The sequence below is a fragment of the Centroberyx affinis genome, unplaced genomic scaffold (genome assembly GCF_046629955.1).
Source record: "Centroberyx affinis isolate AG114_WGS23_722 - 3 ecotype Tasmania unplaced genomic scaffold, CSIRO-AGI_Caff_v1 ptg001385l_1, whole genome shotgun sequence".
In the NCBI taxonomy this organism is placed as follows: Eukaryota; Metazoa; Chordata; class Actinopteri; order Beryciformes; family Berycidae; genus Centroberyx; species Centroberyx affinis.
The window spans coordinates 46,949-72,840 of NW_027279868.1; the positions used below are offsets into that span (position 1 = coordinate 46,949).

The 25,892-nt window shown below is 41.0% G+C and overlaps 3 protein-coding genes across 5 annotated transcripts; 1 reads left to right on the forward strand and 2 right to left on the reverse strand.

Annotated features, from left to right (window-relative positions):
• Positions 1–61: 61 nt before the first annotated feature.
• On the reverse strand, positions 62–6,533 carry LOC139649634 (zinc-binding protein A33-like). Its single transcript, XM_071526104.1, has 7 exons — positions 6,405–6,533; positions 5,882–6,317; positions 5,695–5,790; positions 4,500–4,730; positions 4,288–4,310; positions 3,586–3,704; positions 62–1,365 (listed from the first exon to the last, which is right to left on the reverse strand). Exons 2-7 carry the CDS (start codon positions 6,299–6,301, stop codon positions 830–832), a joined length of 1,425 nt encoding a protein of 474 aa, XP_071382205.1. The 5' UTR covers positions 6,302–6,317; positions 6,405–6,533; the 3' UTR covers positions 62–829.
• Positions 6,534–16,385: 9,852 nt separating this feature from the next.
• cxcr3.1 (chemokine (C-X-C motif) receptor 3, tandem duplicate 1) lies at positions 16,386–19,614 on the forward strand. Its single transcript, XM_071526099.1, has 3 exons — positions 16,386–16,455; positions 17,767–18,171; positions 18,319–19,614. The coding sequence occupies exons 1-3, from the start codon at positions 16,444–16,446 to the stop codon at positions 19,039–19,041; spliced, it is 1,140 nt and encodes a 379-aa protein (XP_071382200.1). The 5' UTR covers positions 16,386–16,443; the 3' UTR covers positions 19,042–19,614.
• Positions 19,615–19,764: 150 nt separating this feature from the next.
• Positions 19,765–25,219, reverse strand: LOC139649627 (C-X-C chemokine receptor type 3-like). Of its 3 annotated transcripts, none has more exons than XM_071526095.1 (3): positions 25,001–25,219; positions 23,490–23,837; positions 19,765–23,125 (listed from the first exon to the last, which is right to left on the reverse strand). In XM_071526095.1, the coding sequence occupies exons 2-3, from the start codon at positions 23,826–23,828 to the stop codon at positions 22,346–22,348; spliced, it is 1,119 nt and encodes a 372-aa protein (XP_071382196.1). In that variant the 5' UTR covers positions 23,829–23,837; positions 25,001–25,219; the 3' UTR covers positions 19,765–22,345. The 3 variants fall into 3 exon arrangements, with proteins under 3 accessions (XP_071382196.1, XP_071382194.1, XP_071382195.1); XM_071526093.1 differs by having other exon boundaries at positions 23,490–23,834; positions 24,450–25,219; XM_071526094.1 differs by having other exon boundaries at positions 19,766–23,125; positions 24,450–25,217.
• Between the last annotated feature and the right edge of the window lie 673 nt (positions 25,220–25,892).

Consider the following 25,892-nt stretch of genomic DNA (forward strand, 5'->3'; position numbering starts at 1 on the left):
TCAACATTGTAGCATTTCTTTTTATGCCTCAAATTTTTTAAACATAACTCAAATTTGACTTTCAGTTATCTTTATTGAATAAATGTTCACATGGAGACGGTTCAATACAAGTCCCTTGCACATTACGTTGCACGCGTTTTTCTCTGTGTAATGATCAGATACAGTGCTGTAGGTACACTTCAAAATATTTGCTAGAAGAATGTTACAAGCAAGCAGATTACTGTGTCCATCATCCCAGAGATCCTGGATGATCATACTGTACAATCAATTTACAAATATTCATTGCGATTAGTTGCAATGCTATGGCCATAGTGTGTGAAATATCTTAGGTTCACCAATCAGTGGCCTCACTAGAACAAGATTCATGTTTTTTGTACCTCCATATTTTTCACTGCTTGCTGGCAGCACTTTGTGTAATGTAAGTCTCCAGTGTGTGGAAAAGAAAGGCTGGATGATGCATAGTATAACTATCCAAGTGTCCTCAAACCAACAAATCAGCACAAACATAGGCACAATCAGCAGTAGAACATATAGGTTAATTACTAAACATTTTAGAACATAATAGATGAACAGAATCAACAAAATCATATAAAAGTAATAAAAAGATTCAATAAAACATAGGCCTATTTCCCCAAGCATAAATATATTCTAATCTGATTCCAGATTAAAATAGCATACACATGACTCCAAATGTATGCAAAGAGATTATAAAGTGTAATCTATTACCACAAGTAGCCCCTTGATTATTACACAATAGTATTATATTCCAATTAAGTCATTAATGTGTAGCCTTAGGTCTACAACCAACACTCTGCACTATGCAGCCCCTTCATGAGGTGTGAACAGCCATCTTTCCCGTGGCCATAATCATTGGCGTGCTATGGAGCCCGGGGCCAAACAGCGGAAACACCTTCTCATGAAACTTGTTTGTAAATGTACACAGGTGCTTCGCTGTTCCGCCATCCCAAAATGACACCTCTCCCTTATCCATGTTCAGCTTGACGCGGATCCTCTCTGGACGCTGCTCCACCGCCAGCACCGTGCGCTTCGGGGTCAGGGCGTTGTACACGCCTTTGCTCAGCCCTATGGACCACACGCCGCGGTCCGTGGACATCGTGAACTTCTTCTTGCGGACCACCGACTCTCTGCACACTCCCACGATCCACTTGGGGTTGTCGCCGACGATGACGTCCCATCGGTGTTTGCCGGAGCTGTAACCTTCGGCGCCCATGACAAAGACACAGGGGTCAAAGCGCTCCAGGTTGTCGGGGGCCATCTGCCGCTCGGAGCTCTCTTTCACACTGGTCAGCTCAGGATTCAAGGACAGCCAGGGAGAGGCCGTGTTCGGGTCCAGCACCACTGGGTCTGCACAGACAGAGGGAGGGGCGGGGTGCAAACACAATGTGTCATAAATGTTCTTAAAATTATAAGCTTTACGTATTGATATGAGTTTTTGACACCAATATTTTTAGACTGAAGCCGATATGTTGCGGCAATATTCAACATCTTTAAATGTGAATATCTTCATGCCAAAAATTACGAGGATTCAGTGTTTCCCCCAGAATTTTATTCTTGGCAGGCTGGAAAAGCATTTAGACCATCATGTGACACTAAAACCCAGACTAATGAAATTCTTTTAGGTGACCCACTGCATCTATTTAAAGGAAGGTGAATCTCTGGGACACATTACTGCCTTTAAATGAAGAATTAATTAAGAAAAACATTATTGAACAATTAAATGAATAAATAAAATGTGAAAATAAAAGTTAATTGCAGGTTTTCCATTTGCAGTTTTTACGGAGCTGTATTCATACTGGTAGTAGACAACACTGAATTAATTTATCCCTACCGCCATTAATTTGCTGAATATGCGTAAATAACCTTTATTTATCTATTAATATTGTTTCAACTCACTGATGTTGAAATGTGTATGATGTTTGGTTAACCACCAAATCCTCCTCTCCACACTTGCTGAGCTTGGCTTCTCAGGATCTGCTCTCTGCTGGTTTGAGTCCTACCTCTCAGGGAGATCCTTTAGAGTGTCTTGGAGAGGGGAAGTGTCTAAATCCCACTGCTTGTCCACAGGGGTACCTCAAGGGTCAGTGCTTCCCTTCTCTTTTCAATATACACCACCTCACTTGGTGCAGTCATCCGCTCACATGGCTTCTCATACCATTCATATGCTGACGATACCCAGCTCCTCCTATCATTCCCGCCAGACGACCCCACAGTCTCGGCACGGATATCGGCATGCCTCGCCGATATCTCGGCATGGATGAAGGAACGCCACCTTCAGCTTAACCTGTCAAAGACTGAGCTCCTTGTCATCCCAGCCAGTCCCTCTGTACAACAACAGATCAGTATCCAGCTCGAATCAGCTCAGCTCATTCCCACATAGTCTGCCAGAAACTTGGGTGTCATGAGATGACCAACTAACCTTTAAGGAGCATGTGGCTTCTGTTGCTCAGTCATACCGATTTGCCCTGTACAACATCAGGAAGATCAGACCCTACCTGTCTGTACATGCAGCACAACTCCTAGTACAGGTGCTTGTAATATCACGCCTTGACTACTGCAACTCCTTACTGGCAGGGCTCCTGGCATGTACGCTCAAACCTCTGCAGATGATCTAGAACGTGGCGGCATGTCTGGTCTTCAACCAGCCCAAAAGAGCACATGTCAGTCCGCTGTTCATATCCCTCCACTGGCTCCCAGTTGCTGCCTGCATCAAGTTTTAAGTCCTTGATGCTCGCCTACAATGCAGCAACCAAAACGGCTCCTACCTACCTGAACTCCCTCATTCAGGTCTACGCTCCCTCCCGCTCACTACGCTCTGCCAAAGAGCCGCGCCTGGTGCTGCCACCACAACAAGGCCCGAAGTCTCTAGCCAGACTCTTCTCTTCTGTGGTTCCTCGGTGGTGGAACAAGTTACCAAACTCCATTCGATCCGCAGAGTCCCTCTCAATCTTTAAGAAAAGGCTAAAGACCCAGCTCTCTAGTGAACACCTTCTCACCTGATGGACTGTGTAACCAAAAAAAAAAAAGAAGAAAGAAAGACAACTTTTTATCTGCCTCTATGCACTGCCTCGTAGCACCTATGTCCTGTTGGACCAGAATTTAGCTTATGGCATACTCTCGTTGTTCTTGCCTGACTAGAACCTTGCTTGTGTTGTATTAAAACTCTCAAATGTACGTCGCTTTGGATAAAAGCGTCTGCTAAATGGGAAATTGTAATTGTAATTGTTTGGTATACTTACATGTATATAGGCTATAGACCAAGATTACACACTTTTATGGTTAGGTGTCTCCTGTTTAGGTGTCCCGTTTTTAATCTCATGACAACTTGTTGACTGTTGAGTTGTGATGCATGTGATTTGTGTACTGCGTTCTTTTAACTTTTGTAAACCTGCTTGCAAAGAAAATTTCCCTTCGGTGACAATACACGTACTGAATCGAAATTGAATTGACTGGACAATATCAGATATTTAACAAGCTGATATATTGATCTAACCCGGTATCGACTCCCAGCTCTTAGCAACCACAAGCTTAGCTCCAACCCCGACTCTCGCAGTGTAATTTACTCACTGTATTTGATATGGGCCTGCATGTTCTTCCAGATGTTGAAGCTCAAAGAGCCGACATGCTTGCCCATGTTCAGGAGACAGTTGTAAGGGAGCTCCGGGTCATCATGTGGCCAGTGGGCTCTAGACAAAGATGGCAACATGGAGAGATTGTGAAGCTTTACCAGAGACACTTTCACATTTAAAAGATACAGCAGAAGCCTAATCATCAAAGCTGTAGGAATAGAGGCTGCTGTGGCAAGTGAAAAGTTTTAATATATTGCAGAAGAAAAATAGGATAACTTCCACATCCAATCTTCTTTGTGCAGGTGCAGAGAAGGTGTCTAAGAATGACGAAATCCCTGCACACTGCTGCTGCAATATACACCAATTATTTTATTTGCTAATGTTTCAGTCCACACAGTCCATCAGAGTACGGAGCAGTGTGCAGGAATTTCTTCATTCTTAGATGACGAAAATACATTAAAATACTGTGACAAAAATGTATTAAAAATGAAACATGGATGCACATGTGCGCTAGTACTGCACAGTCTAATTTGCAGTGGATTTTTGAAATTTAAATTTAGCAATGAGGACATTCATTTATTCATTCATTATCGCTGCTCAGTAGATGACATCCAGAAAGACTGGAAAATCTGAGGTTTAGAGAGAGGTTTTACAGTACAGGGTATGTGTGATTGTTATGGTACATTTAGCAGCTACTTACTTTCTTTTTAAAGTTTGGAAATTCTGAAAGAAAAAGACATGATTTGTGGTTAGTTTTTTGTAGGAATGTAAATAAGATTTTACATTGCAATTTAACATTGCAAAATAAGTCTAGTCAACTCCAAAAATACTTTAACACCAGAGAGAAAAAACAGTGTATCATATGCCAAACAACATGTCTGACGAGTTATGATGGCATCCTAGTCCTCGTACCCGTAGGAAGGGTAGATCCTCGTTCCCCATTTCTTTCTGCAGAGTCTTAATCAGCTCAGTCAGAGAGGCGATGTCTCTGCCCGTCTTGGCTATCAGCTCCTCGATGATGGCGATCTTCTGCTCCTCCTCAGTGGCCAGGGCTTTCAGACGCAGCGCTTCCTCAGTGACGAGCACCTTGTGGAGCCGCTCAAACTCCATCTTGATCTGTTTCTCCGCCTGGCCGGCCTGGTGCTGCGCCAGGAGGAACCAGAGAGGAGGAAGGTTGAGAACAGTTCTGTTGATTTATGCGATAGGGAAAAAAGCATATTTCTACTGTCCAAATTCATAATCGTGTGTTTTTTCAGATCTTCTTCTTTTTTTTCTTCTTTTTCTTGTTAAATACTTAATAGTTTTCAGCCTCTAGGTCTCCTTTGATATAATGAAACAAATAAATAATGCTCTAGAGTCTGACAGAATCAGCAGTAGAGTCTATGAAGAGAGACATGTGTAGTCTACTGTCTGTGTTATGTCTCTTTGCACTGTATATGAGGTCCTGTTGCTTGTGTATCATGTGTGCCCGTAGGTCTTGTGAAAGTTGACAAAATGTCTCTTCAGCAGCAGCACCAAGAAATATTCCTGCACATATCCCATACTGTACTGTGTTTGGCAATTAAAATGATTCGGATTTGAATGGAAAAAGTAGGAAAAGGCTGTTGTGCCTAAGAATTAATATGAAAAATGTTGACCTGCAGGTGTGTCGATTCTAAATAAACTGTGAAATGAGTAAATCCTGAAGAACTGCATTAGTGATAAGGATTCTTTCCTAATATCCAGCAGTCTGTGGATTCTTCAGTCCATACTTATTTCTGATTTGAATGGGAAATCTTTAAAAGAGTTCTTTTTAGGAGTTACATTTATGTGAATTGATTTGATAGTTGTTTTTACTTGTATTTATTTAATTTATATTCAACTCTAAATGACCATCTTCTCGTACCTAGAGCCAATATCAGTAGTAAATGACTTTATTGATCCCTGTGGGGAGCTCTTTTGACTTGCCCCCTCCAGAGAGGTCAGAGGTCAAAGTCAGGTACAGAGCAGCACCATGGTAGTATTATATTACACCCTTATTGGTGTCTGAATGTGTGGGACCAGTGTGTAGCTTGTCTAATGATAAACTGAGGACAGATAATGAATATTAACACTGTAGTGATTTTACCTTGATGAATTCCACTGTGCTGGTGAATTTCTGCTTAATTTTCTTGAAGGATTCCACTTTTTTTTCAAATATCTTTGTTCTGTCGTTCAGCTCCTCCTGCAGTGTGGAAAGTGGGACACTAAGTGACCTAAAGCAAACACTATAACACAACATTTAGGCTTCTCACAATGTGATCAGGGCACTTTACCTTACAGAGGGGCGCTCCCTTGTTAATAGGCAGCAACTGGTGCGCGCCGTGCAGTGTGACACAGTCCACACACACAGGCTCCTCGTCCTTCACACAGTACAGCTGCAGCTCCAGCTGGTGCAGGTGGCAGTGCTCCTCATTGACCCGCTTCTGCTGCGGCCGCCAGTTCTCTTTCAGGAAGGACTCGCACGCGCTGTTGAGCGCCCGGTTGGTGATGGCTTGGTCGCCCTCGCACACCACCCTGCACACCGGACACTTTCTGTTCGTCTCCCAGCTCCTCTCCAGGCATTCCCGGCAGAAGCTGTGAGAGCAGGGCAGCAGCACCGGGTCCCGGTAGATGCCCTGACAGACGGGGCAGGTCAGGTCCTCCTGGAGGGGGAAGGGCCCCTGGTCCATGTCCTCATCCATACACTCCGCCATGGGTTCACTACGAGGCCTTTTCAGGAAGTGCACAGTTTTTACTTTCAGTTTTAACAGAACAGCTCACCAAGGACAAACTACAAACTGACAAAAGCACACTCACCTTGGTTCTGTATAATATGTCAAGGCTTCCGCGTTTGCCACTAACAAAGTTGAGCTGGCTGTCTCACCTAAACAGATGTAAGGATCGACAAGTTTGCGTCTCTCTGCTGTGTGAGTTTCGTTTCCGTGTATGAGCAGATCCGACTGAGTTGGTGCACAGCTCCCTCTAGTGGAGCGGGAGCTGAACAGCAGTTATAGTGTCATCATAGATATTTAGAGTTTCATCTTGATGAGACTTTGACTTTTAAGTCTCACATTCAACAGCTCAGGCCAGAAAAAAATTCTTGTTGCAGTCACCTTTTTGCTGTTGGTAGACTATGGCGATATATTGTATGCCACAAATTCCTATCTGCATAACCTAGATGCATTATATCATGAGTTCATAACTAACACAATATCCCTTATACATCATTGTACTTTGTACCACTTAGGCAAGGCAAGTTTATTTACATAGCACATTTCATACACAACGGCAATTTAAAGTGCTTTACATAAATAAAAGAAAAATAAAGACATAGGTAAAAAGAAAGATAAAGAAAAGTGAAAGTGAATTAAAAGAAAATCTAAAAGATAAAGATAAAAAAAAAAAAAGTTTTAAACCCTGATTTACAGGATTCTAAAGTGCAGGCAGATTTTCTGGAAGTTTGTTCTAGGCATGAGGAGCATAAAAACTAACTAACTAACTGCTTCTCCATGCTTTGTTCTGACCCAGGGTCAGAAGGGGCCAGGGCCAGGGAACAGTAAGCAGACCAGCACCTGAAAACCTGAGGGGTCTGGCGGGTTCATAACATTGAAGGAGGTCAGAAATGTTTTTTGGTCCTAAACCATTTAGTGCTTTATAAACATGCGACAGAATTTTAAACTCAATTCTTTGGTACAAACCAATGCAGTGATCAGCACTGGAGTGATGTGGTCTTAGCTGGATGGCCATCCTTAACTGTAAGACAACAGCTTAATTTTTATTTGTTTGTGTATAAGGCCATCTTAGTTGAGCTACCTTAATTTTTAAACTCATTATTTAAAACATGCTCTGTTTTCAGCCTTGCAGTGCACAGACAGCTGGTGTAGCAAAAAATAAACTCATCTGCACACCTGGGAGGAAGAGAGGCATACTTTCATTCTTTTTTTTTTTTTTTTTTTACTTTTGAATGCATAAGCCCAAAAATTAATTAACAATAACTTATAGAGAAGTAGTCAACATTGTAAAACATTGCTAAGCTTTGTTGTTAAAGAAGTAAACATAAAAAGGGTAGAAAAAAGAAGATAAATAATTAAAAAGATAAAAAGATAAATGTCTAAAAAATAAAACAGATTAAAAAAAAAGTGATGATAATAATAATAATTTTAAAAAACACATCCATCACCAGGTATCCATTGCCACAGGGAACCAACCTATGATATTGATCCAGATAGTTACATCCCATCACAAAGATACAAGATCACAATTGAATAAGTACTGTATACATCGCTCTTGTTTTTTGACTCCTTAAGCAAAACTCAATACGCTTCCAGAAAGACTTTCATGCTCTGCTGGTGTTCTGTCTCTCTTCCTCTTTACCCCCAAGAGATACAGAAGGGGCCGTAGGTAGGAACTACGGGTCCTACACACACACACACACACACACACACACACACACACACACACACACACACACACACACACACACACACACACACACACACACACCTCCAGTTATGTCTCCTGTTCCAACTTGCTGTTTTGTGTCTTGTCTGTTTTGTTCGGTGCTTTGTTTCATTTCCTTGTATTTTATTTTGTTTCACGTTGTATCATTTCGTTTTGTGATTTGTTCTGGATTAATTACATTTAGTTAGGCTCATTTTCTGTGAAGTCCTTTGAGACAGGCTCTTGTGATGAAGGGCTATAGAAATTAAGTTTATTTTATTTTATTGTAGCATTTCAAATTTTAGCTGTCAGCTGCTAATTGATATGTATGTAATTTCCTTTTTGGCCTACTATATGTGGTCATTACTGACAGATCCTACCATGGCAATAAAGCACAGTGAATTGAACCCTAACCCTAAGAATGAGAGTGAAAGAGAGACAAAATAAGAAATGGAGATGTCAAAGGTCAGTAAAAGTGAGAGAGAGAAAGAGAGAACTTCGTCTTCCTCTTTCAAGTCAAGTAGAAGGCTTCAACAGGAAGGGCCACTATGGAGGACGCTCTCTCTCTCTCTCTCTCTCTCTCTCTCTCTCTCTCGCTCTCTCTCTCTCTCTCTCTCTCTCTCACTCTCTCTCTCACTCTCTCTCTCTCTCTCTCTCTCTCAGAGGGCTTCTTGGAAAATGTCTACAGGTGGGTGAACTCTGATGACTTTTTTTTTTTTTTTTTATCTTTTTGTCACCTCGGTTGAGTGCCTTGGTTTTCTTTTTGGATCACTGCTTTTTAGAATTCTTTTTTTTTTTCTTAAATTTTTTACTAGCAAGTGAAAGCTTTCTAGTATCAGTATCTCACTCCTGTTAAATGCTGCTGCTGCTTGGTTTAGATATTAATTCAGTCATCACTGTGTTGAATGTTGATAATGTTCAGTGGAAGTGGACTCTGCTCCCAAGATCTCGATATCACCACGCTTCAGCCCTACTGACCTATCATGAGCCTCTCTCTGAGCCAGTCACAACTTCATGCTGGTCACCATGGATACCTGGAGTCTCCACCTCAGTAGTTCAGTCTAGGCAGAATACACAGTTAGAATTAGTTTGTCGAAACGCGATAGAATTAGCAGGATGTGAAGCCATTTAACATTCACTGTAACAACTTCACTTGTGTCTCCTTCCTCCCACACAGCTCAGTGCTGCTCCCACTGGCAGGCCGCACTCAATACTGTAGGAAGCCCAAACTGGTCTGGATTAGTCCAGTCAGGAATAAGATACAGCACAAGTTTCTCATCTATTTTCTCTCTATTCTGCCTCTTTATCTTCAACTCCCTGCCCTGTTCCTTCCATGGTCTAAGACAGCATGTTCTCTGTTGGAGCGAGGACAAAAGAGGAGGACTGCAGTAAATCCAGTGTCTCTCTACCAGATCAATTACAAACAATTGGATACAGCCACATAATTACCTGGAACACCTTTCTACAGGTTGTTTTCTCACTGAAATGTGCAGAAATATAATACAACCTTCTTTACCCCAGTCCTTTCTGCTGCGAGGCACCACATTTGGTTTCTCGTTTACATTTGTAGCTGTATGCTGCACTCATTCTCATTTGAATTCCAAAACTGAGGTGATTATCCTGTGAATCATCCTGCATCAACATTTCTTATCCTCTCTTGCCTCTCCCAGTCGGCCCTGCTTTGTAAGTGCTGCTCATACTGTCCAGTAGGGGCCTGTATCAGTGCTTCATTGGGCTTTTAGGACCGAGAGTAAGACTGCAGGCTCAGCCAAAGAGCAGTCCTTTCGTCCAGTGACTGTCTTGAGACCAGTTGCGAGGCTTCTGACTGTCCTGCACAATGTCAAACCCATGGACGCATGTGGTTGAAAGTGTGGATAGTTGACTAAAATGACTGATAACCTCATGTCAACCTTAGGTGCTTTTCTGATTGGTGAAATCCCATGTGAAATCCTGATACAAGGGTATTTATTTCTAAGAGGTTCTAGTTGTCAACACCCCAGTAAATGTCTAAACCCATGATTGTGACATGTAGCGTTCACCAGGTGAGACCAGGCACATGTTGACTACTTTATTTCACCACCAGTCCCCTCTTACCTCAGCATCGCCTCTATTTCTCCTCATAGTGTATGAACCAAATTAGAAACCAGAATGAGTTAAACTGCTCTACACAGTGATGCTAAATTATATTAAAATAAGAAAGTTTAAACCTCCCAGTATTATTGGCACATAACCATCTGAAGCCCTCTTGCTACAGTACCAGAACTAGAATTTCCCATTAATTAACCCCACTCTCTGACTCCGTGGGCTTTGCACTGTCATTCACCCTGATCTTTTAGCCATGGTCATGTATTCAATATGTGAAACTGTCATTTATGAAGAGGATGAATTCCCAAGCATGTCAGTGACCGGTAAATATTTCTTATAGCACCCAGAGTGCACATACTGTTAATGATTAAATGTAATCATATTAGAAAGAGGACCATTCATCAATGGCGCATGTATTCTGTGTGACAAAATAATTTCTAAGTATATCCAACAGATGGAGACACAGCAACATTTTGTGACACTGCACACACACAACTGCACAACAGATGACTACACACAAGTGTGTCTGTTACCCTAGTCAGAGTAAAACTACAACCACACATCACATTTAAGCTCAATGTTACATCCTGTGTCGAAAGAGGTGTACTGTGTATTTGTTTTGTGTGAGTTTTTCTGTGTATCTTTTCTTCAGGAAACCTTTGCAGCTATTCAAGATGGAAACAAAACCAGATAGCTCAGAGGGGCTGGAGCAAAACCTGATCCATGTTACCTTGGATTAAGTATCATGACTAACTGAGGCCATTAGGACTCACAAACCTTACATTATGACTCTTATGTTGGTGGGCACACAGGATGCTGTGGTCCTCATGCTGTCTTGTTATCACTATGTACTAATTACACAAAAGCACTGCAAAGGGATAGAAGAAATAGAAAAAAAGATATCCTTCTTTACCCATAGGAACAACCCCTGCACGGCACAGCAACTAACCCTCCACCCCATTTATATGTTTATATAGTCTAAGGGGCTGTGCATTTTTTTTTCCAGCAGTCACTCTAATGAGTAACAAAGATTTCTTTTAGCACTCATAGATACGTGTTATTGGTTGCATTTAATTAACATCCTACAGAGGCGCCTCAGCAACATTTCCAGTGTCATAAATAAGGTTTGTTATGTGCTTCTTTTACACACAGAGACCAATGATGACACTAATTTATTGCAATGCGTATCACCATGTGGCTATAATGTAGGAGAGCAGTTTGCAATTGTGCGTCTATACAATGCATAGCAATACGAAACACTAAACACTACACTAAACATTTTTGAATAGATGTGAAGTGTATGAGCTCATTTAGACATTTAGCAGTGCAATTTGGTCAGAGTAATATTTTTACTATTATCTCTGCTAAACTGCTCATGCTTGTATGCTTATGTGGAGTGCTGCTAAAATATATAAAGTTAAAAGTATGGTATATGAAAATGTCACAGTATAGGCAGCGCATGCCACAACACCCAGAGTGGTGCTGTGGGTTGTACAGCTGTCCTTTGTACAGGTCATTTGAGGACCCCCTTGAAAATGAGATGGTACATCTCAAGGGGTTATTCCTAATAAAGAATTTCCAACAATTTTTGATGTGGCATCATCTTTTGAAGAAATATTAAATATATAATATATTTGATTTGATTATCATTCAGATGATGTAATCGTTATTGCTATCATTTCTATATAAGGCACATCTTTTTTTTTTTCAGTTGTTATCCACTGTGTCACTACTGTGTCACACTAACCCAGTAATGTGGTGTGGTATTGCTAACCCATTTTTCACTCAATCAAAGGGCTCAGATAGGAAGCAGGGCTTTAAACTGGAGGGTATGCAAAGTCATTTCTGCAGATGTTCAAACACTGGTAAACCAAAAGCGAAAATCTTCTCAAGGTGCATTAATAATTTACCTATTTAGAAACAATATTTATCAATATCTTAGAATTAAATCCCTACACAAAAATAACTTATTGTATGCATTATCTTATATAACCAGCATTTCCATCATTAGAAGCAGTTGCGGAGAAAATGCAACATGGATGGATTAGGGTGATGGAGTGTAGTTATGGAGTGGGATTGTAACTGTTGCAATCAACAAAGTGATTACAACGTTGCATTGACTTTTAAAAAGGGTTGGTTGTTATTCAAACTTAGCAACGTGGCAAAGAACAGCAGGACACGCTTATAGGAAGAAGAACAACCACACATCTGCAAAAAAAAGTCTCTTTCTATGTTTTGATTCTTTCAGTTCCTGTAACACATGTGTCACATTTCCTTGGTTTCACAGTTGTGCTTCTATAAGAAAATACAAATCTAGGGGTAGCAACATACTCACAACCTAACATGCATCAGGCTAGACTGAGTTGATTTCAAAGTGTCAGTTGCTATGGAGATAATCAGACTGATCAAAGATGCCTGGAACATTATGCCATTGCCCTGTGAAAAAACATAAAACTAATTCTGCCCTTTTTCATTGTTTTACTTTAATACATTTAATCTAGAATACATCTTATTACCCAAGGATCCATGAAACCTCCCAAACACCATTCTATAATATAATATATAATATAATATATATTATAGTGTGGTGTCAGGTGAGGATGCTGTAGAATCTGACAGTTGGTTATTTACAGGAGTTGTGGAGAAAGACCGATTGTATTTTTATGGAGATCGAACCTAAAACAATATGCTTCCTTTTGAATGAAATCATGCATACGCAGAGAGTACCGGCATTATCATATCCCCTTTTTCTTTTCAAAAGCGAAATACCTCTTCTCCAAACAACCTGTACCTGAAACCTGTAATGTCACATGACTGAGCTAAGGTTGTTTCAGTGCTTACGTACACGGCTGAAGTACTTTTTGTTTTTCTCTTTGGGCTGGGTGTGCAGCCGTCGTGTTAATATGTATTAACTGCAAAGACCCACAACCCACATCCAGAGACAAACATAACGTGACAATGATTTAATTTTCCATTTGTGCTGACCTTTTTTTTTTTTTTTTACATAAAATAAAAACACCATGCACTTCTTCCTTTTCTACAGTATGTACAATGTGTCAGTCTTTAAATTCAGAGCTTTCATAAGTAGAGTTTCGAGGCCATGATTCTTCCATTAGCCCCTCACCACAAACACTGCATCTGCACTGCATGGCAGAAAAGAAAAAAAAAGGTGTGAAAAAAACAGGAAAACACACACTGAACCTTTTGCACTGGAGATAGACACAGGAGGAACAGAGATAGACACTTACAAAAATGTACTTGAGACAGGTGTGATGTTTGCATGTGTGTGTGTGTCTGGGTGTGAGTATGTGTGTAAGAGAGACTGACAGGCAGGGAAAACCAGTGAGCAATACAGAGAAACAGAGAGGTGTGATAAACATCTTATGAGGTTTCATAGAAGGTGTCAGAGATCTTCTAAATGATGATTTTGATAACTGATTTATGGTGAGATTCTAGACTGATATGTGATATATAAATAGCAAATAGTGTTAGGGGGATTATGGGGAATCATTTAAAGCTGATACATTTAAAGTGCACTATAAATTGTCTGATGGTGAAACCTGTCTCTATTAGGACAGTATAGTCTACTGTCCATTTTATTTTTCTGGATGTGAGGAGGTGTTGTGTTTGTGCCATGTGTGTCAGTACGTCTCTGCACTAATGTCACCAGGACAAATTACTGTACATTTACTGAACTTAAATTGATTACAATTCTGAATCAAAATGAGGAAGTCATAGAGATTAGTGGGAAGCCAGAGGTGCGGCACTCTCACTAATAAAAATAATCTTTGATTTATTGAGTTCAAATCGAGGGATTGGAGCCAAAGTGTAAGTGTGATTTTGGGCGAAAATGAGTATTATAAATCAATTGAAAGGTCTCAGTGAGATCTTTTCAGTGCCAAAAGGACACAACTGAAATCATGACCCATAGGTTTTATTTAAACAAAAACTGAAAGCCACAACAGTAAAAGTAGGGTTTTGTTTGCTGCCAAAAGGGCGTAACTGCACTTACGCCCTTTTGACACCAAGCAAAACCCCACTTTTGACACTGAACAAGCATTGTGGGTAGACGATTCTAACAGCACTTAGGTCAGCTCAAAATGCATGCTGACGTAAGTAATGCTAGCATGGCAGCATGATCACATAATTTTTAGTATCCTATTCATATCCTAATTAATATTCTAGGTCAATATTAGATGAATGTAAATATGTTAATATTCCCATGAAATACTTAGGCCTATAGATTCAAAATGTTATTTTATAATGTTAGGAGTGTGAACTGGTCAAGATGAGCTCTGATAGTCAGACTGCTGGTAGCTGAAGTTCTCCCTCAGTGTTATGAGGAGTTTTACAGGTCTTTGAATGCACATCACTTATTGATGTGTCCTGGGACACATACAAAAATGTATTATACTATAGCAAAAGAAAAAAAAAAGCAGTAGTTTAGAATCCAAAGTAGTTTATTATGTCTATAGAGGTTTATTAAAAATGTTTATTAAAAGTTTTTAACAGAAAATATGTATCAATCAATTTGATATGTTCCATGTAGCCTACAATTTTAAAGGCCTTGGTGAAAGTTGCTGAGCATTACTTCAAGATAAATATATTCATTCTGATTTTGTTTTATATTTCAGTGTTGATTGAAGTGTAATTGCTAGATTTGTATTAAAATTAATGTGTTTTACAATTGTTCACTTACATACACCCATATGGCTGTATTGGGACAATGTTTGTGCCAAAAAGGCGTATTTCACTCTTTTGCCATTTTTAAAAAAGTTAACAAATATAATTCAACTTAAACTGTAGCAGTATTGTTTTTATAGTAACACAAAAATTGTGCTTAGTATGTGGTAACGGCAGCTGATCCAAGTTTGATCAAAATTTGTTTTGACTCTCCTGTAAAATCTACTATAACGCACTTACGCCCTTGTACAGTATGACCAAAACAAGGATATTCCTTTCTCTTGTCTGTTTTCACAAACACACGGACTTGCAACCTTGTGGTTTTCACTTATCCTGCACTTTTTCTAGGTGTTGAAGCAAAACCCTGAGCTGTGAACTATATGAACTTGCATATGTGCTGAAGAATACAGGAAAATGCAACTGACTTATATTAAATTGTACATAAGAGGATATGAAAAACCAAGAGATAATCATTTAATTAATCTGGTCAAATGTGTGATGCTGCTAGGTTCCTGATTTGGTTTTCAAATGAGGCTGAAAATATTGTTCTGAATCTCACAAAGTGCTGCCTGCTTCAGCTGCCCCCCAACTGACTGGAATTAACACTTTCTTCAAGTTCATGTTTAACGACTACAGAAAATGTGGATACAATCCTCAGTGAGTGTTTTTGAGATGGCAATCAAATGACACTCTACATATCATTTGTAGCACAACATAAAAAAATCATTCAGCATGTCAAATACTCAGAGCTTTTATCTCTTATCACCAGTCAGAGCTCTTATCTATCACATTTTCCTTCTGAAGTGTTAGTGAGTGTGAAGTTATGATGTTGAGCATCTTACTGTGAGCCAGCTGAGAATCCAACTGATAAACTCATAATTTCTAAAATGATAGTTTAAATAAAAGGCCATTCAGCTATTCTGCAATACTTTACATTAGAAGCAGTACATTTGTACATGGAGGAAGCAGGAATTATCACTCAGGCCTTTCAGTTTATATGAAGGTCCTTTCTTACAGTGTTGTATTTTTTTTTTTTAAGATAATGGACAATAAATATGCAAGAAAGAGAGGAGAGAGCTGTAAGTGCATAGAGTTAGTTGGCGTAAATTCAAATGATGTTTTGTCGTAGAGAGTTTCCTAGGAAAGTGCACCAGCCCACACTCAACCACCATGAAACCTTGCATGTTTCTCACCAAATCATATCATTACCTTGGTGTAAAGTCCCTCCATTAACTTATTTGAAGAAGGCAAGATAGATAATGGGAAATCAAATTTATTTAAAAAATGTTATTTCATTAAGGATTTCTAAACATGCCATTTATAGTTTTCATTTTGTCTTTTAGATGTACCATAGTAGGCCTATCCCAAATGAATTTTCAAAACTGCCTTGTAAATACCAAACTTCAAATTATCAAGCCGGTTTGGTGTTCTGAGAAACTGAGCAGGATATTAAATTAAAGCAGATTTTTTCTCTGTTTGGTTCTGTTAAGACCAAAACTATATTGTGGCCATTTTATGAATGAGAAGCTACTTCCTGTTAGTCTTCCTCTATAGATGCTATCTTACTGGCAGCACCGCCTCACAAGCTGTAAGGCAGTGGATACTCTCTGTACTGTGTAGCCTGTAGAAACTGACAGTTGAGAAGAAAATGTCAAATTCGGTGAGTGATTACTTTAAGATCTAGTTCATCTGATGTACTGTATATCATCCATCACTAAGAGGATTATACTATAATTATATAAATTAGATTAGATTTCAATTGATTTGGTCCTTTTTTCTATAAATCTATTTTGTGTCTTTTTTTTTTTTTTCATATACCAATTGACTGTTGACAGACATGTTGAATGAAACAATGATGCAGAATCTCTGCTATTTCGTTTTTTTCTTTGTTGGCAGTCCCTTTGTCATTTGTTCTCACTCATGAAAGGCACACCTTTAGCACAGAGGTGCAACGCTTGAGAGATCACAGTGTAGTTGTACTATAATGTGGTTTTTGTCTTGTTGAAAATGAATTTTTGAACTATGTCAGTCATTCAGTAAATAATTTTAGCACTCAGAATTGAGGGGCTACAAGCAACTTTGTGTGATAGTGGATAAGAATGGGGCTCGGAATGTCTTTCCAATCAATAAACATGATCAAGTGATCCATTATACTAAGGTACACTGGAAAAACAACTCAGATGAATTACAGTATGTAACAATCTACCTGCATATCATATGTTTTACCCGCAGGATGAATTCATTTATACGTTAACCATCTCAACTGTAATTATTTCTTATTCAAGTGTAGTGTAATGAGGTGTAAAACGTCTTACATATATGTTTCAATAACCAGGTGTCCTTTTAAGCTGGTCAAAATAGTGATTCTCATTTTATTAATTACATGTTAATAACCTGAAAGCACCTGCAGTAACTGCACTTGCATCGTGACCAGAGGCTGAAGTAGCCAGCCATGTCATCGCTCAAGAAATTGTTATATCAGAAACTATTTGGTGTTTGTTGTAGGCCGACTTAAAAAAAAATCTGCTTTTAACCACATGCATACCTTGATAAACATACTCATAATAGTGTCACCTTGAGTCAGGAGGGCGGAGGGTGAGGCTCATGTCTGTGTGCGTGTACTGATGCAATTTGTATGTGCACTTTTTTCACTTCTTATCTACAACTGTCCTAAAAGTGTTTTATCATTGCATGGATTCTGCGATTCAAACTCTGCAGGGGCAATGCAGTGCATATGTTAACATCTTGTCCTAATTCTCAGAATTCAAACATCACCACTATCCCGCAATCTAGGTTGTGGTTTATAACCAATGCAGAGAAGAACAGCGGAGGCCAAATTTTCCCCGAGTTCCTCTCTGCATAAAAGCCATCTTGTTACAGGAGTGCCACCATGTGGTTGAAAGAAATTATACAAGTGAAACGCTCAAAGAAAATGTGCAGCTTTGACTGTTTTTTTTTTTATCATATGCAGGATTTTATGAAGATTTCATTGGAAGATAATCCAGACCTCCTTGCCGACTTGGCTGAATTATTTGACAACTACAATTATTCCGATGGCACCGATGGAAACATTTGTTGCTCCGGTACTCTGGGTGACGTATGCGACCCTAACAACGGCATGCATTTTGAGGCAGTGTTCATCCCAGTTCTGTACTCCATGGCGCTCATTGTGGGTCTTCTGGGGAACGGGCTTCTCCTGGGTGTTCTGGCTCAGAGGAGGCGGACCTGGAGTGTGACAGATACCTTCATCCTCCACCTGGGTGTGGCAGATTGTCTGCTGCTGATCACACTGCCCTTCTGGGCCGCACAGGCCGCTCAGGATGAGGGATGGAGCTTCGGGACGCCCCTCTGCAAGATCACTGGAGCCATGTTCACGGTAAGAGCTTGGCCTACAGCAGTAAAGAGGCACTAAAACTGACTGAAGGCTTGTTAAACTTTTGATGTTACCATCTACAATGCTTTTGGATAATATGGTTATACAATCAAATTTCACCTCTCTCTGCTGATTTCTTTGTGCCCCCAGATCAACTTCTACTGTGGGATCTTCCTGCTGGCCTGCATCAGTCTGGACCGCTACCTGTCCATCGTCCACGCTGCCCAGATGTACTCCCGCAGGAAGCCCTGGTTAGTCCACATCAGCTGCCTGTCGGTCTGGCTCTTCTCCCTGCTCCTCACCATCCCTGACTGGGTCTTCCTTAGGGCTGTGAGGGATGAGAGACGAGGCAAAACGGAGTGCGTTCACGACTACCTGCTTTTCTCTCAGTCAGTATCTGACTGGCGGCTGGCATCACGCCTGCTCTACCACATAGTGGGCTTCCTGCTGCCTTCAGCCGTCCTGCTCTACTGCTACTCCTGCATCCTGCTCCGTCTGCTGCGCGGCTCCCAGGGCCTTCAGAAGCAGAGGGCCGTCAGGGTCATCCTGGCCCTGGTGGTGGTCTTCTTTCTCTGCTGGACGCCGTACAACGTCACCCTCATGGTGGACACACTTCACTCCAACACCACCAGTCAGGCCTGTGAGATCAGAACACATCTGGACAGAGCCATGATAGTCACCTCCTCTCTGGGTTACCTCCACTGCAGCCTCAATCCCGTGCTTTATGCCTTTGTGGGTGTGAAGTTCCGGCGTCAGTTCCTGGACATCCTGAGGTCTCTTGGGTGCAAGGTGAAGATGGGTGTCAGATTCCAGTCTAGGAGAAGCTCCACTTGGTCTGAGTCTGCAGACACCTCCAACTCCATTGCTATCTGATAGAGAGAGAAAGACAGATCGACGAGCAGGCACACAAAAATCTGACCAACTCTTACAGCAAACTGACAAAAAGACAGACACATCAACCCGACTAGTCCTCTGTAATGTTTTTGTGTCACTGTATAATTCATTTGTTATATTTACTGTAACAAATGAATTATACAGTGACACAAAAACACTACACAGGACTAGTCGGGTTGATGTGTCACTGTATAATTCATTTGTTATATTTACTGTAAATCCTGTCCTCACAGGCTAGGCTTTCTGTCAAGTTCCTCTTGAGTATGCATTGCTTCTGTCTAGCTGAACATGAACATCATAAGCACAAAACTAAATTTAGTTTGGAGCCTGAGTCCTGTTTCTCTGGAATGCTAGAAACGAGATTTCCCTTTATGTGGTTAAGTTGTTAGTTTGTGCAGCAATATCAGGTGTACATAATGCTGCAATGTTTATTGCTATGATGCTATGAAGTATTTTACACAGTAACATACAAGTGACAATTTTTTTATTAATTACATATTGCATTATATATATGGAGCATTGAAATACTGAATAAAGTTTTATATTTCTTTACCATAGATTAGTGTCTTTTCCCCAGTGTCCGGGCCAAATAAGGCCCTCAGACACTCTCCTGTGTTTCTTTTTAATTATGTATAGTATGTATAGCATATTTGTGTTTGTGTAAACACATACAGTTTTAAGTTTTGTTCATGAACATTTGCAGGGACACTGAGGCAATTTAAGTTTAACAATATATTTAAGTTTTCTGAATCTTTATTGGTTATATAAAATAGGAAAGACACATTGACTTATACAGAATTTTCCCTATACATTTAGGTAAAAGGATATAAAAGCAACTAGATGGACATGAAATAGACAATGTTTGAATGTTGTGACAGATTATAAATAATCATAGATAAATGTGTAAGAGGACAATGTTTACAGCCATGTAACCTCTGAATTTACACAGTGCAGCACCAGTATTTTCACATTCATTAACATTTGAATCTAATTAATTGAATTTAAATTTGTAAAGCATTTTCAAAGTTTGTATATAGGTATGTGATATAGGTTGGATCAGGTGAATACACCAGACAGCACCACCGAAACATGCACACCCACACTTAGTGGTTTCAGTGGAAATATATCTTCCATCTCTTTTCACAGGAAATCAAGACAGGGTTCAAATAAAATATGACGCAACCTCAAACATGTGGTTCATGCAGCAAAGTGTGATAAGTCACATTGTGCCTCCAGCCACTGAATGCTGTGAGTGGTCTTCAAGCTTCACTAATATGCATATTTGAGGATGATAAAAATGACCATCACTGCTCTCCCATTTAGCATTTTGGCCAGGACCCAAATAAGCATGGGACTGTAGCTGCAGCACCTCTTACTCAAGATATATGTGAGAAGCAAAAATCTAAATGCAGCAGGGTGGGAGAGTCATTAGAGACCATGTTGGATCCCAGCAACAGCCAATAAGCAGTTAACTACTGAAGTGTCCTTAAGCAAGACACTGAACCCCTACAGGCTCACTCACTGTACGTCACTGTGGATAAGAGGGATAAGTGGATAAGGGATAAGTGAGTAATATGACTACCATACTAGTCTACACCTATTTTTTTTCAGATACAAGCTTTGCTGCAAGCTCATTCAAATAAAAAGAAGTTTGGACTTCTGCTGGTAACAGATGCTCATGCATGACAGACCAGGCCTGATTAGCAGCTTGGCTCTATCTGTCTCAGTTAATAGATAAGCGTTGGCTGTAGCAGGAAATAAGCATTCACTTTAATCTGATACTTAAGACTAAGTTATAACCGGTTATGCAATGAACTTTATGTGTTGCTGCTGTTACAGGCGCCCAGCATTTCATAGAGCACATTCTCATAAGGCCTCGGCTGTAGATGGAAGTGTAAAACAATTTAAACACCATGCTGGTTGCAACAGAAAGAGGAAGGAAAGAAAGCGTTCTGAGATGTGTTATGTTAGGTGCTGTCTGTCTGTTTTGGTTTGCGGGAAAACAGCATTGCTAAATAATGTAACAAACTTTTGAGAATGTAGACAACATTGAGCTTCCAAGAAAACTCCCAGTTCTGAATGCAGACTTTGTTCTATTTCATGTCACATTTATTCCCATTAACATGATTGTTTTGTACTTTGCATACATTCAGACACTGAACCCAAAAACAGGTTTGCCTCACATGACAGAACTTGCACGGTAGTGTGGAAATGAAACCAAAGGACTAATGCTAAGCACACCATGTACTGAAATCTTCACACAAATTTCTAATTTTCTACAACTCCCCTCCCTCTTTTGACCACCTACTCTCTTCTTTCCTCTCCACTGCGCTTGCACACAAAGCATGCCACAGTTCTGTCTCCACCAAACAAACAGAGGAGTCTTCAGATGGGTGTCCTGTAAACAAAGAGCTGTGAAAAGGGCACAGCACCAACAGAGAGTGCTTTTTTCCTCCTCCCTCCCTCTCTTTCTCTCTCTCTTTACTTTTCTCTCCCCCTCTCTGTCACCTGATTGATGACATCACAGGCTGTTTGTGTCATCCTGTCTGTCATGGGCCAAACACATTGCTGCAACAATGAAACCTAACAGACAGGGAAAAAAACCCGTACTCCATCTGCTGTTCTCATACACATGACATCTACATACTCATGGGATTTCCCCTCAATGCTCAAACTTCCAGCGTTGTACCAGGACAACAACTGGAATGAAAAGTGAAACATGAAGAATGAAGAAATGCATCAGTTTGTTAAATGCAAAATTGCCACAACATTGACAGGAATAAGAGCTTATATTCCTTAAAATTCCCCAAATTATGGCATTAGCTTTATGATGAATGTGTAACAGCTGGAAAGTACATTCCCTAATCCAACAGTTCAATATTTATAATAAAATAGAAGCTTTTTATTCAGTGTTTTCCTAATATATTAACAGTAAAATACAACAACAGTAATAATACTAATAGTAACAATAAAAATAATAATAATACACAAATACCTTTACAGTTGAATAAAAATAATTCATGATTTAGGGTGACTAGTCAAACAAAGCTGTGCCACAGTGATGACTACAAAATAAAAGCACAATCAGCAGAGGTCACCATGATGTGGCTCTAAAACCTTCCCATTTAAGTCCAGTTTGAGGCAATCCCTCTCAAAAAGCATTTTTTGTGTGTGTCTATGTCTCATCATTACACAGAATATGGTCCTCCACCTCTTCACCCCATGACATGACCTCACGCTAAATTCTGAATCACAGATGGGTGTTTTTTTTTTTTTCCACTCATCAGCTCTGACTGGACTGCACCTGGTGCTCTGGCTTTGTCATCTGATTCAGCACTACCTTCTCGTGTGCAGGCAACGCTTCCTCCCCAACACCCAACTCCCACAGAGAGCACCTGGAGTCAGCCTGCGCCCCTCTCACACACCTCAGCATCTCCAGCACCCGTTTCCTGAAGTTTCTGCACAGGCCGAGATAGAGCAAAGGGTTGAGGCAGGCGTGAAAGCAGCCCAGAGCAGAAGTGACCATCAGAGCGGTTTCCAGGGAAGTCTTTCCACAGACGCCATCAGCAGATTCCTCTGGTGCCTTATAGTTGCTCTGGAAGGTGTCCACCATGAGGGTGATGTTGTACGGTGTCCAACAGAGAAAGAAGACCACCACCAGGGCCAGGATGACCCTGACGGCCCTCTGCTTCTGGAGGCCCTGGGAGCCGCGTTGCAGCCGTAGCAGGATGCAGGAGTAGCAGAAGAGCATGACGGCTGAAGGCAGGAGAAAGCCTACTATGTGGTAGAGCAGGCGTGATGCCAGCCGCCAGTCAAATACTGACTGAGAGGCATGCGGGTAGTTGTGAGTGCACACTGTTGGTCCTTGTCTTGCATTCTTCACAGCCTCCAAAGAGATGTAGTCAGGGATGATGAGGAGCAGGGAGATGAGCCAGACCGACAGGCAGCTGATGTGAACTAACCGGGGCTTCCTGCGGGAGTACAGCTGGACAGCGTGGACGATGGACAGGTAGCGGTCCAGACTGATGCAGGCCAGCAGGAAGATCCCACAGTAGAAGTTGATCTTGGAGGACAGAGAAATAAGCAGTTATCCAGTATAAATCAAATGCCATCAGCCGTCACCTTTTTTACACTTAAGTTAACCAACACATCTGTATTCCCATCCCCTTCTCTGGTCCCCTCCTCTTCCTCTTCTCAGAAATGTTGAACTGGCTGGGAAAATATGAGTGTCCAGAGGGGAGTACACTTGCTCAACAGCAGTATGAAGTACATTGACCCTGGTCTGCTGAGTGTCGCTTGACTTGGCAGGAAATAATGGCATACAGCACATTTCATCCAAAAACTCCCCCACACTCACAGCTAAACTAAAATGAACTTTCACTCTCTTTCTGTCCCTGCCTGTTCTATATACACCACCAGGTACCTACATTGAATATGGCTCCAGCGGCCTTGCAGAAGGGCGTCCCGAAGCTCCATCCCTGATCCTGAGCGGCCTGCGCGGCCCAGAAGGGCAGTGTGATCAGCAGCAGGCAATCTGCCACACCCAGGTGGAGGATGAAGGTATCTGTCACACTCCAGGTCCGCCTCCTCTGAGCCAGAACCACCAGGAGAAGCCCGTTCCCCAGAAGACCCACGACCAACGCCAAGGAGTACAGAACTGCCTCCAAATGACCACGGCTCTCTGGCTTGCAGTCCTCTTCATACACATAGTCGCCGTAATCGTAGGTGCTGTTTTGGACAAATATCCCACCGAGGTACAGATCCATGTTTGTCTACTGTGGATTCAAAGGTTTAACACAGACAGAAATGTGAATTCAAAATGTTATGGTGCCTCAGAAGTCAAGTCAGATGCTGCTTCTCTCTGTGGTTCCTCGGGTGTAACACTTGAAACTGTCTTCTCAAGAAGGCCAGCTGAGGCTTTTAAACACACTCAGACCCACACAGAACTCACATGGTTTCGATGTCACCAGATGAGGCAATACTGGATTAGGCTTAGACCGGAAAGTACAGTTCCCCTTAGCGTGGTCACACACAGTTCGAACCCATGAAATAAATATCTACAGTGGCTGCTGAGTGTACATATAAAGCTACAAAACCAGAAATACTTGGCAGGTGACACTGAGGTATGGGACATTTCCAAAGTAGTCAACACTGATAAACACATTATGATACAGTAGCAGCAGGGAACTATCAGAGCTACTTCCTATTTGACTTATCTGCAAGAGTCATGTCAAGACACAGAGAGAGAGAGCAAACGCATGAATATTATTGGGGGGGAAAAACAGCTACAAGTGAATTATTTACCACGTCAAAGACATTACAGGAGAGAAATAGACATAGACCTGTCTTTACAGAGTAGGGTTTGCAAATAATATTATCTCACTTACCATATGGGACCGACTAGGTTTTATGGGACCTTAGCTGTTGACTGTCTCCCGCTTGCTTTTATCATTGGAGATACTGAGGACAATAACCTCTCTGTGTGCTGTGAACTGATGACACTATAAGCCGGGAAGACACAGCGACCTCAACCCCTTTCTTCATACAGGGTCAGTGGGCTTTGCAGGAAGAATTACACTCACTCAAGATAGTCTATAATTCTCCGGTTTTTGGCATTCAGATACTTTCTACCGTCGTTATTTTGGAGGGAGGACGGTAAACTACTGCAGCTGTCGAGTGCCCATCAAATCCAGCCTGTTTACGCGTAAAAAGCTCCGTGGTTGCGCGCACACGTCAGACTTGAGGGATCCCCAAATCTGATCCAGAGGCGAATCCCATGTTAGTGGATTTAGGATGAATCCTAAAAACAAGACCGTCAGAGGGAGAAGTGTCCGGGGAGCAACCTGGAAGTTTCACTTTGATGACCCGTTCTGCGCATACATTACGTGTAGGCTACTTGACTTGTTTATATTAGCCTACATGTAGGCTATAGACTCACGCGCACAATGTTTTCTTCCCCGGTAGGATTCTTTCCGTCCATGGAAGTATGACGAAAAATATCAGCGTTCATCGAGATGCATCACACCTTTCAAACTATTTTAAATATGCCTCACAGCCTGCTTGCAGACAGACAACCTTGTCAAGTCAAATAGCCTAAAAAACATGACTCTTCCGGTGATTGTTTTTTCAAAATATAATCCTTAATGACGACTGTTTTATTGCAGTACCAAAGTACAAACCGATAATAAAAAAAATCAATGTATTGAATGGGGAATGTGTAGCAAATTAAAATATTATCGTTGCTTCTTTTGACAAAAATGTTATTTATTTTGAACGATTTTTGCTTGCCCTGGCCTGCCGAGACCTGCGTACCCGCTGCCTGATTCTATGCTTTTATTTTGAAGGTAGAATCACTTAACTTCCTGTGTTGTTCTCGTTATCTCTGACTGTCTTGACGTAGCTTTAACTTTACCCATACGTGGAGTTCGAAACAAAGCAATGTGAAACAATGCGCCGCGTCTTTGTCCACTAGATGGCACTATTTTGACGTCGTGGGGGATGGAAACGCTCAGATGGGCCTCAGAAACCAAGATGGTAGGATAGACGATAGTACAGAAGAGGATTATGGTCATGTGAACAATTTGACTTCTGAGATTGATCTCAGAATTCTGAAAATTATGTCAGAATTCAGAGTTTAAAGTCAGAATTCTGAGGACAAAAGGTCAGAATTCTGAGGACAAAAGGTCAGAATTCTGAGAATAAAGTTAGTATTCTGAGTTTAATCTCAGAACTCAAACAATGTTTCACGTGGCCTCGTCCTCCTCTGCAGCGTAGAAACTGAATGACAAAATAAAGTGTTTGAACTACAGCTAAACACACAACAGCAACAC